The sequence below is a fragment of the Bidens hawaiensis genome, unplaced genomic scaffold, assembly GCF_021521415.1.
Source record: "Bidens hawaiensis isolate Kalapana, Puna unplaced genomic scaffold, B.hawaiensis_p1.1 tig00000512_1, whole genome shotgun sequence".
NCBI classification, from domain to species: domain Eukaryota; kingdom Viridiplantae; phylum Streptophyta; class Magnoliopsida; order Asterales; family Asteraceae; genus Bidens; species Bidens hawaiensis.
In genome coordinates this window covers 11,610-24,439 of record NW_027491033.1, presented here as the reverse complement: position 1 = coordinate 24,439, position 12,830 = coordinate 11,610, and the positions used below count along the sequence as shown (strand labels likewise).

Here is a 12,830-nt window from a genome sequence, read left to right as displayed (position 1 = left end):
CCCGAAGCTTAGTTTCCCGTATCCCGGCTCTTGATGCCATTTGTTGGGTTTCTATGGATAATTAATACTTAGTTAACCATTTAACTAGTCACAATTAAGGCGGAAGCGTGATATTTACAAACTAAACATATCTATCCATATGTATATATATATATATATTACAAGTTTATATGATATGTGTTCATGAACAACCTAGTTTATTCATGTCATAAGATTACCAATAATCTATATATTAGAAACCCGAAGCAAGGATCAAATGATACGGAAAAACTAAACTATCAAAACTATAAACACTTACATTCTTAACCTTTTAAGAGTGTAGTTGTTGTTGAAGAAGATGATGATGTTGATGCTAGACTTTCAAAGGAAAATCCTCAAACGGAATATACCCCGAGCCTCCAACACACACCGAGCTATGTTAGGGAGCTTGAACACCAAAAACCGAGACCCGAGCCTCTTCCTTTTATCTTGGCCGAAAACAAGAAGCAAGAAAAGAAAGAGTTGTGTGGTTTTCGTTACTTGAAAGTTTTTGATGATCTTGATCTTTATATCATCATTCAATCAAATCAAACATGGTGTTAGGTGTTTTTGGTCAAGTAACCCATACTCAAACCATACCAAATCCATGACAAAATATTGACCAAAATCATGGGGTGTGGGGCCCACCCAAAACCGGCCCCAAATATATTTATTTTTATTTTTTTTTTATTTATTTATACTTTATAAAATATATAAACACCCCATCTTTTATAAACCATTTTACAAAAGAACATATAGTTAAATAATCATTCCAATAATAATTATTTGAATAAATAAATTAACCAATTAATTTATTTAACACTTTCAAGAAAGTATTCAGAAACCCGATTTTCTGAATGTGTCGTGTTCTGTATTTGTTTTATAGATCTTATCTTAACAAATACATAATTGGTGTGTGTCTAACTCGTTATTGGGTATGACCCGACTTGGATCAAACACACCTAGCCACATTAACCTAATTATGTGTCTCGGGCATACGATATTCCAACAGAGACAACAGTGTTGCTACCTTTTGATGACTTTTATTAAATATAATTAACTTTTTGTATTAATTATGTTGTAATTTCATAAAGCAAAATTGATTGTAGTTATTTATATATTAATAAATTTAAATGTTCTAATAGGATATTTAATATTTGGTTAACAATTTATATCTTACATATTTATGTTTGTTGATTAGAAGAGTATAAAATATTGATTTAACAAAAGTGTTTAATCATGCAACCACTACATGTTTTGATTAATAATAACACAAACGGCACACAAACTTTTAATTCGAAAAGAATGTTTTACCAATAAACAAATATAGCTTAATTACAAACCTTAAGATGGCTTTGAATTATGAAAATGATTAATGTTGCAAATGTGGCAGGTCAACAAACTCCTCATCCACTCCATTTTTATAAAGTCTTACAACGTTCAAAAGTGATTCATTTTTCATAAGGTCTTTTAGAAAAAATTATCATTCTTATGAATATTTAAAACTTTTTTAATAGTTTAAACACTCTTGCATTTTTCTTTAATTACATATCTTAATTGTTTTTATCAAATTATCACGAGACTGGAAATGAAGTGCAAACCGCAAACTTTTTATAAACTACAATTATAGAACTTTAATTCACAGGCTAAATATTCGAAGCTTGGATTGCTTGTCTGTGTTTGAATGCTAAGATTTGCATGCTGGCTAGTCCCGAACATTAATAGTCATAAAATGACTAATTGGTTGGTTTCATGCGTCACACAGATAATAACTCCACTAACAATATGCTCATCACACTTTCAATAAAAATGGCATGTTGTTCGGTTTGGTTCAATAGCTGATTCAAATTATTCATGTAAATTTTAAAACTTTAAACTGAAAGTTAAAAATATAGCATACCTACGAGGCTAAAAGATTAAAAGTTTAAACCATAATCTACCTTTTTTTAAACCACAATTGACGATGTCAATTGTTAAGTCTTACTTAACGACGAACATACACACCCTTGATCATCAAACATGTAAAATCCACTTCTAATATCCATAACTAACGTCCACATAGTACCCACTTTTTAAACTCGAACTCACACTGGTTAAATTGTAATAATTACACACGTGATACCACTAATCCATAAGAAAAAGAAATTATAACCTCAATTTTGAACGAAGAAAGAGTTGTTTTTCACATTATTTGTAAAAGTGTAAGATCACTAGCTAATAAATTTATAAAAATACAAAAGTTTGATTATATTATTATTAAATAAATGAAAAAGCTAATAAAAATAAAAGTATGATAAACAAAAAGGTAGACACAATATGTTGTTTGTCTAAAGAAATAAAAGTTTTATCTTTTTATTAGCAATGAAGTAGACATCTCGAAGCATTGATCGTATAAGGGGGTGTTTGGTACAGAGAATGGAATTGCAGAGAAATGGAATAGAGAAATGGAATTGCAGAGAAAGGGAATTGGTCTGGAGAATGAGAATTGACTGTTCTGTTTGGTAGTACAGAGATTTCAGTAGAGAAATATAGCTGAGAATCATTTCTCTTGTTTGGTACATAGGAAATAAACAGAGAATTATATCAACTTTATCATTAGCACAAGTATTTTTTTCATAACAAATATTTATTAAAAAATAAAAAACATATAAAAAGATGCATAAATTCCAACCAAAATATGCATTGATCAAACCAATTCACATACAAAACATAGTTTTTAAGCAAAAAACATCAACCATAGTTAAAACCAATTCACATACAAAACATACTTCAACCATACACAACTATCCCATTGAACCGTCGGTATACAACTCGACCATCTCAATTTTCTCTTCTATTGTCAACGCAAGAAAAGAACGTCCTAGATCCACATCTTTACCAATCAAATGAGCTGCTTTGAACCGTTTTTTCGTAGTGATACCTGGTAAAGCTTTCAACTCATCACTAACCTTTTCATAGATTTCACGAGCCTCCATACCTTCTTTGCTAAGTTGTTCACCCACCATCTCCCCAAATCGAAGCAAAACTTCCTTGATATCTTTGCAAGACTCTCGATATATCTCATCTGCATCCGTGATTCTACCTCTTTTGCGCTTGCTTGTTACACTTCCTGTTTGTCCTTCAGATCTATCAACATTTGGAACGGCTTCATCAACAAAATCAAAGTCTTCAATATCAACAGGTGAGCTTTTTTGCGTCTCTTGAACATCTTCTTCTCCAAGGTCAACTGCTTTACTACCAGTAGCTCTATCCTTACCGAATATGGTACACAATTTGTCATAGAAAGGAAATGACTTGTCACGAAAATTCACAGCACCTTTGTGAGACTACAAGACAATTACAAATAAATTAGACTAAAATTTTAAAATCTAAAAAATATATTTTTTAGAATATACCTTCACGTATTCATTCCAAACACTATCATCGGCAATAATACAACATTTTTGTTCATCCCAACCAAACCCACTTGTATGCACCATATCATATACAATGCTAAAGTGTGTCTTCCATGTCTTCATCCTAGACTTTATATGTGGTTCTGCTTTGAGGCCAGAGTTAGGAAGACTTACATCTAGCAATTGTTGAACACCATTTAAATAACCTGGTTTGAATCCATTGTCAGCACCAGCATACTTTCCGGATGCATGTATCTCCATTAATGCATCAATTAGCTTTGCATCTTCATCATTTGTCCAGGTATGCTTGCTCCGAGTAACTCCTCTCACTATATTTGAATCTGCCATTTCTACGTACAAATGCATAATTATACAATTAAAAATCATAATTCATGTAACTACAAATACAAATATAACAAGAAACATTAATAAGAAACAAATAAAGTGCATAAATAAACATTAATAAGAAACATCATTGGTTCTACAAAAAAAAATACATAATTGTCAAACATAATTAAGAAACATTATTGGCACGCTGCGCACGCATCGCAGTCCAACTATTAAACATTTCATTAGCAAGAAGGTCTCTACGATCGGTCCATTCTTGTGAGGGCTCGATCATAGAAATAACATTGTCATGGTCATTTGCAGGTTGTGTGTGATTTACTGGGATTTCGTTATCAAGAGGGTCTTCACTCATTGTTGTTCGTATGAAATTGTGCAATAAACAACAAGCAATGATGATACGTGGCATGGACTCTATGGGATGATATGAGTTATCACGCAAAATAGCCCATCTATCTTTAATCATTCCGAAACATCTTTCTATAACATTCCTGGCCGATGAATGTCTCATATTAAAGAACTCCTTAGCATTCGTAGGAGGACGAGACCAATCGTTAAGATGATAACGTTGACCTCGATATGGAGTTAAAAATCCTTCACCATTTGTATAACCGGCATCACAAAGGTAGTATGTTCCTACAATTAACCATAAACTCTATGTTAATTATCATACTTAAATCTATGTATATTCTTTGAAAATTGCCTATCACATACCCGGAGTTATTTTAAGACCATTGGGTCTACTGATTGCATCACGCAAAACTCTACTATCAGCTGCAGAACCCTCCCATCCCGCTAAGACATACGTAAATAAAAGGTCTCTCGTACATACTCCGAGTACGTTAGTACAAATCTGCCCTTTTCTTGTCCTATAAGGTTTTCTATCAATAGCAGGGACTTTAACTTTAATGTATGTTCCATCTAATGCTCCTAAGCAACCCTGAGTTAAAAGAAATCATTACTTACTAATGTATGTTAGCAAAAAATATCTTTAATAAAAAATGTGTTTGACTAACCTTAAACCATTTCCATCTTTCATCAGTTTCATTATCTGGCACTGGCACGGGTGACTTGTAGAGTTCTTTGTGTAATCGACATATAGCATTTAAGACTAACTTGAAATACCGACTTACAGTTTCCCCGGACCGATGAAATCTGTTGACTAGTATCCTATTCTTTGCATTATGAGCAAGGGTATGTAAAAACATAGCAACTTGCTCATCGACTAGCATGTTTTTACTATTCTTTAGTCCCCCTCTAGTTTCTAGCATATCACAAAGTGTTGTAAATGCATGTATATTCATTCTTATGTTAACAACACTCGTAACATCACTTTCATAAACCATCCTCACCATGTTTTCACGCCTATTATGGTAACTCATTAAATATTTTGTACGTAAAGTCATTGACTCAATCGACCGACGCAAATGATAAGTACACAACATCCACCAACGAATCGTAACATAAATGACATAAAATGCACCTATGGCAACTATTCTTTTTCTGGAAGGTGATCTTGCCATCTACACATAAAAATATAAGAAAATTCAAGAAAAACAAATAACTCCAAAATATAATCCACGATAGTTTATAATAAGCGCACCATGTTCAGAGGAACCAAACTTATATATGTCATTAAAATATGATATTATGGCTGCAAAAAGATATCATGTTGTTACTTTTGTTGCACGGCTTATTTCTTATCGAACGTGTCACCACAACGCCAACAAGTTTGGCTTCGGTTTTAAGGGCTGCACGTTGTAAGTTTTAAGAGGTCCATAGTCTAATTTTTCTGTTATAAGGGCTGCACGTTTGTAAGTTTTGAGTTAGTTTTCACTTAAACGGGTTGGTTTCTCTAGGGTTTTAAGGGCTGCACGTGAAGCCAACTGGTTCAGCTTTTGGTGCTCCGTTTTGCTGTGCAAGATTGACGGTGAAGCTGCAAATAGCCTTAGAACTGTGTTAATGTGGTGAGGGGTTTGCAATCACTACATATATTTCTGTCTCAATTCTCAAAACTAATTTTTAGCTTTTTAACTAATTTTGTAACTTAGCCTCCTGTTACATGCTGGTCCATTTGAAATATATGTGTAGTTAGCTTACATAATTGAAAAGAGACATATTTTGCATGTTCTCACAGTCAGTCATTACTGATTTTAGTTAATTAAGATCAAGTTCTATGCTCAAAACAATATAAGTATAGTCCCTTTTCTACACTTCAAAGTTTCAATAAGAAACAAGCAGAGTTACTGGTAAAACATATAATACACATATGCTTTTAATGTAAAATGCACATGTAAAATATTTTTCTTAATTGTAACTCAGCAAGTCTCTGAAATAAGATTAGGAGGAAACTAGGGTCATATTAATTGTATTCAAAAGAACTAGAGTCATAGTTGAGAAGAACATGAAAATTTGAACCCAAAATGGTGATATTATTTGTTTTTTTAATCTAAATAAGGTTTTTTTTTTGGGTTGCAGGTGGATTATGCCTGCACCCCTGAAGAAGTGCAACAGCATTTTCAGTCTTCGGTTTTAAGGGTTACCAAAGTGCCGGTTCGGATGCTTTTTAACACACGGTTTATAGGTATCTTTCAGGTCTGATTTATACCAAGTTCAGGGTTCAAAATAAACACGTTTAACTTACAGCTTTCTGTTTTAAAATCAATATTTTCTGTTTCGTAGTTTTAGTTATATACCTGTCATATTTTTATTCCAAGAATGCCCTTTGCCACATTTATTGACTAAAACTGGTTCCTCACCACAACACGGTCCTGGACCAGTTATAATATATTGCAAATGACTTAATAAAAGTTTCATACTGATAATAGGGTTCTCGGAACCTTAATAGTGGTTTGGGTTCGTTTGGGCCCGTTAGGCCTTTTGTTCGGTTTTAAAATGTATGTTTTCACATCAAACAAGTTCGGGTCAGATTATATGTTTAAAATAATATATGTGGGCTGTTAAAATGATATCATAACGGTACTTAGACTATAGGGTTCAGTTCTTGATCAAACGAGCCACTTAACTGTCGTTTCAGGGTATTTTAAGGCGTGGTTTTTATAATACTTTTATAGCTTCGTCAAAATACTTTTATACAAACAAAAAAGGATACCTAGTTGCTGGAAAATATGTGATAAAGTTCCAGGGTTCAATGGTTGCAAGACGAGTTGTTTTTCAAACTATTTCACATGGAAAATATTAACCGATTGGCCATGAGAGTGGCCACTGTTTTGAGGGCTGTTATAATACGAACTTAGCACATTAATATTCTTGATTATATCAGCATTTAGACTGTATATTTCTTGGTTAGTTCATGATTTTGTTTAGGTTACAATGATGTAACCGGTTTTTAAGCTTTATTTCATTAGGTAGTTGTTAGATACCGGTTTGGGCTGTTAACACACGGGTTCGGGCCTTGGATTTGTTAACATGTAATGAGCATAAAAAAACGAATTGATACCTTCAATATGCAGACTCACACAAGATCAGAGGAGTAGAGAAAGAGAGCGTACCAGAGAAGGGGTGCCTTGGATTGGATTGGGATTCCAGTGGAGGTCAGAAGAGGCTGGAGAAAGAAGATGATTCCAGTGGAGCGATCGTTGAAGAGGCTGGAGAAATGGGAGAAATGAAAAGGAGGAAAATGGAGAAATGAAACCCTAGAGAAATCCATTTCTCCGCCTTTTTTAGAGAAAAGAAATCGGGAAATGGAAATGGTTTATTTCCATTTCTCACGTCTTTCTTTCGTAAACAAACAAGAGAATTGTTTCCATTTCCATTTCTCACCCTCCAATTCTCTGTACCAAACACCCCCTAACAGTAAACAGTGAATATTTTGTCCGTTCACAGTACAAGAGGTGCCCACTCTCTACCTGTCAAAATTCCATTCTCTCTTAATTAAAACACCGCTTCAACTTCACACACACTCTCCAATCTCCATATTATTATTATTATTATTATTATTATTATTTCCAATCATTGGAGAAAAATATGGTAATTATACATGGGTAAGACAACCAGGTGGATCCGTTCACTCTTCCGGCCCAAAAAGAACCCGTCTTCTTCATCCGGCTCGGGTTCTGTACGCCAACATAAGACTTATGAAGCATCTACTGAAACTGTTTCGTATCCGGAAGTACCATTAGATGCTAGCAAGCATGCAATAGCAGTGGCAGCTGCTACGGCTGCGGTGGCCGAGGCGGCACTTTCGGCAGCACATGCGGCGGCGGAGGTGGTCAGGTTGACTACTGGCGGTGGAAGAGTTTATAATGACGTGGACCGGCGGAGAGGCGTGGCTGCGGTGAAGATACAGTCGGGTTTCCGAGCGTATCTGGTACGTGTGTTTTATTTTTTTTTAACGGCAAACTACACTACTCTTATATTATTTTTTTTAGTTATTGATGATGCTGAAATATTGATGGATTATGGATGTGTGAATTTACTTATGTACCCTTGTGTGGTGGTGGGAATTACGTCGGTCGTGGGGTTGATTACATTTAATGGAGCGGTCGGGTGATGGGATGAGCCCATGACTGAATGTGATGTCAATTTTGTTTCGACCACAAATGCTTTTATATTTCGTTTTCTAACAAAGTTTGCACATGGCTCCCCTGGTTGTTGACATCCGTTGACCATATTGTGTTTTCTTTCTTCTCATTGGACCATGTAAGCCAAGGTAATTAGCTTGTCATTCTAGTTTAAAAAGTTGTCTCATTCTCATTTTAATGAGGTTTAGGGTGTAAAATAATAGGTTGAGAGTTAAACATTTAGCCGTCCAAAAAAATTTTAAAAAGTTATAGCTTGAAAACATGTTGGTTCTTGTGATGATAAAGGTGGGTGGGGTGTTCTACTCGCCACCCTTACGAGTTCCCAAAGTAACCTAGCACATAGAAACTTATTTTTCAAAATAGGAAGAAAAGTGAGGGAATGGTTCTAGGAGAGAAAAAAATTTATTTTCTGTTTCCAAGTGATCTGCTATTTTAAATGATAAATCTTAAAAGTTGTACATGTATTGTCAGTTCTTGTATGATGATATGAAAGGCGAAGAAATCCAGTTTTTACTTTCACATACTCACCCCAAGTATTACTACTCACGTAAGTAGACTCACACCACTCGTGCCTATGGAGTTCCTGACTTCAATAAGAAGGGGTGAGTATATGAAAACAAATGTTGGATTTTTTCACCGTTCCTAAGGCCTAAGGGCAAGAGGGGTGTCACTCAAGGTACCCCAATACCCATCAATCCCATAATGTCAAAATTGTATATTTGTTTTTTTATTCCAATTTTGTTTAACTTTTTATATAAATTATTTTAACTACTTTTAATTTGATTAATGAAAATATGTTCTATTCATTTGATAATTTGTTGATTTGGGAGCTATAAGGCCACCCGTGGTGGGCGAGAATTTCCGGCGATGAAGGGCGAGCACCCCCCCCCCCCCCCGGCGAAATGTGGGGCGATAGGGAGGGGGGGGCAATCTATTTGTCGCCGTGAGGATGTGTGTGTTGTGTGTAAATATTATTATATACGTTTGTGTGTGGTATATATATATGTGTGTGTGTATTAGGCTACAACACCATTACACACCAAAAATAAATTCATACCATTTGCTGACTGGGCTGTCGTAATTCACCCAATTTGTAGCCCCTCAACTACACGTAGGCTAACAAAATGTGTAAAATATTTATATTCATATGTACAATGAAAAGTGTAGGCTACTCTATAATTTATTATACTTTTTTATATGTTATATAACATGACATATTCATATGTTTGGCTTCATTCCTAAACAAAGTATGATCGAGAATGGTTTCATGTCATATTTAATATCATACTCGTCTCAAACGTTCGAATCTTTTTTATAATTAATCTAATATATAATATATGATCCTATACCATATATCTATATGTCACAATTACCTATCCCAAATATCTTGAATTTCCTAGTCATGTTTGAGTTGTTCTACTCTAGTTGGTCCATGGTTTCACCGGCGAAGGTTAATTAGGGCCGGGCCCCCCCCCCCCTGTTTTTTTTGCAGAGTAGTGTAAATTTAACCGTTTTCGTCCGAAATTTTTCATACGTAGTTTAAATTTAGCATTTTTCGCCCGAAAATTTGAGGCCGCCCCCCTCCGTTTGTGAAATTATGTATACATTTTGAGTCCCCCCCCTCGGTGTATTAGTCCAAGCTTCGCCACTGCATGGTTTGTTCCGTTTTAGTATAGTATTTATTTTTCAGTACCAAAACGTTGTCCCCCTGAAACAAATAAAAAACATTACTAATTTGTATAATCCGCGTTAACTTCTTGATTCGTCAATGGAATTTGATGGCATATATAGGCTAGGAGAGCACTAAGGGCTCTTAAAGGATTGGTAAAGCTTCAGGCACTCGTGAGAGGTCGCATTGTGAGAAAACAAAGTGCGGACATGCTCAGGCGTATGCAGGCCATGGCTCGTGTCCAGGCCCGAGTCTGTGCTACAAGAGCTTCTGTTTCCGCCTCACCAAGTTCAAGCACCAGGTCCTCAAACTCAAACACTAAACCTGTAAGTTTCCATCATTCATTTTTTATTTTAACCTGCCACATGTATTTGTTTATAATTAAAATTTGGCATTCTTTTTCTTGTGAACTCAGAAATCTAAAGGTCCGAAAGGCGCTTTAATAGGCGAACGGTTAAAAGGGATTAATTGGTTAGAAAACTGGATGGAGGATACATCTTGGAGTAGTAAGCAATGTCGACTGGACGATGAAAGAAGTGACAAAATTCTTGAAGTTGATACATGGAAGCCTCGTGTTAGCCCGAGCCCAAGTAACAAGTCGACCCACGGCTCACATTCCACATCAATAAAACCATGGAACCCGACCTCCAGACACATGGCCCGTGAAGTGTTGCCATTGGGTTCAATGATCCTTCGGGAAGTGGAAAACGCAGGATCAACGGCTAATAACACCCCTCGGGTTCCATCCCCTGCTTCTCGGCCCGGAAGTAGCCATAAAAGAAGTCCTTTTACTGAATATTCACGAAGTATGTTTGGTGACTACCTGAGTTATCCAAACTACATGGCTAACACGCAATCATCACGAGCTATAATGCGGTCACACAGCGCTCCAAGACAAAGGATTCGGTTTGAAAAGTCGGGTTCTACTAGACTGCCTTGGGATAATTCTGATTCGGTATCCGAGAGCGGGTTTCGAAACTAGATATATCGGATCAGAGTTGGACTTAAAACTAGTTATTGGATTGCATAAATGACGTTTGTCCAGTTGATTGGGTTGTTAATTTAACTATTTTATGTATTTATTCTTTGTGCCATTTAAACTCAATAGATTACACTATATCTAGAGTCTTTGGCTAGACCCTCACATTATAAATACCAATCAAACAGTATTCAATATGAGAACAACAATACCTAAAGAGCAAGAATTGAAAGGGCATGCAAATTTAGGAGGCCTTACACGACTCATATAAATGGGTTCTGAAAATATAAACTTATTTAAGTAAAAAAAATCATTAATACGACGATAATTGTTATAACAATAATTTTTTTTTTATAGAAATCCTTGAGGCTTCATTTGGATGAACATATGCACTTATCTATCTTTCGCCTTCTACGTTTTTGATTAACAGAAGTTGTTTAGAAGACATAATTTTAACATCAAATAAGTTTCAAGCTACTAGCTAACATTAACAAATAACAATCTAAAGTAGACTAAGTTATACATTCAACTATACAAGCAAATCAAATAAATGAATAATCACTAATCAATAGATTAATAATCCGGAATCTAACAAAATTATTTAAAGACTAAGGGGGTGTTTGGGATTTCCTTATTTTACCTCCTTATAACTTATATAAGACATAAGTTATAAGTTACAAAGTTGTAACTTATACCTTACACATTCACAAAATCTAACTTTTCCAAAAACCTTATAACTTATAACCATAACCCATAAGTTATAAGCTATAAGGAGCTAAAAAAAAAAGAATCCCAAACACCCCGTAAATTATGCAAAGAATTAGTTTGGACAATTAAAAATACTTAAACTCGGATATAAGGAATGACCGAAATCGAATGAGGATAATGAACTGATGATTTGATGCTATCCCTATTGCCTTGATGCATTCAAATTTAATTTAGATGTCAGTATCCTAGTTCCCGCCTTATTGATCGACAATTTAGCCCCTGGCCTTGATTACTTCATCCAATCGTCCTTCGACTTTGACAATTCGTGAATCTTGAATAAATTATGTTCGATGATCTATTCAAGCATCCCAATCGAATTGCTGCTAATTATTAAATATTAATCAGGTTTTAATTGTAAAAGAGTGATTGAGTTATGATGTATATAAGTTGGTACATACTTTTAAGATATATTTTTACACAAATGCCATTTTTAAGTTCGTAAATAACATGATTATTACATCAACCAAACTAAACACGATAAGCAAGTATATAGTATCAATAAGAATCAAGTATCAATCAGTAGACATGGTAGCTCTTATTACTTACCTTTCTTGATCATTTAGTCAACTAAAAGTTGAAAGGTTTTAGAATTAAAATAACAAAACAAAACATAAAATAAACATAAAGGGTGAGAGGTAATCAATCCATTACGAATATCACTTTGGTCTCGAATGTCCTTGATGTATTTAACGAAATGATTAAAACAAGTAGATGGTGTGATTGCAAACTTGCTTGCAACAATTATGTTTTTGTAAAATGGAGATACTCCTTATTACATGTAGTGAGATCCCACAACTAGCTTGTCATGAGACTGGATGGCAAGCGCACCCTGTATCCTTCAAGTTGGAGTTAAAGCATTTTAAACTTTAAACACAATTAAGCATCAAGTGTAGGCTTCAACCAAGGCTATCATCAAGCATACTTCAAAAATTCAAATCATGAGAGATTTGAAGTACAAGATTCCATGACTCGAGATTTACCAAGCAAAAAACAATAGAAATGACATTTAATAGTTGAACTTTTTTAAATAGTGTTAATTCAAATAACATAACATTTTAGACTCTATCCGACAATTCTATAAAGATGCAGGGGTTTGTATAAAGATTGTCGAA

The 12,830-nt window shown here is 34.7% G+C and overlaps 1 protein-coding gene across 1 annotated transcript; it reads left to right on the top strand.

Moving 5' to 3' along the window:
* Window positions 1-7,737: 7,737 nt before the first annotated feature.
* LOC143630891 (protein IQ-DOMAIN 23-like) lies at window positions 7,738-11,232 on the top strand. Its single transcript, XM_077099786.1, has 3 exons — window positions 7,738-8,088; window positions 10,094-10,297; window positions 10,387-11,232. The coding sequence occupies exons 1-3, from the start codon at window positions 7,759-7,761 to the stop codon at window positions 10,951-10,953; spliced, it is 1,101 nt and encodes a 366-aa protein (XP_076955901.1). The 5' UTR covers window positions 7,738-7,758; the 3' UTR covers window positions 10,954-11,232.
* The last annotated feature ends 1,598 nt before the right edge of the window (window positions 11,233-12,830 follow it).

Coding starts and splice junctions, on each gene's coding strand:
- LOC143630891 (XM_077099786.1), top strand. CDS start 7,759: ATGGGTAAGACAACCAGGTGGATCCGTTCACTCTTCCGGCCCAAAAAG. Junction 8,089..10,093: donor CGGGTTTCCGAGCGTATCTG/GTACGTGTGTTT, acceptor TGGCATATATAG/GCTAGGAGAGCACTAAGGGC. Junction 10,298..10,386: donor CAAACTCAAACACTAAACCT/GTAAGTTTCCAT, acceptor TTGTGAACTCAG/AAATCTAAAGGTCCGAAAGG.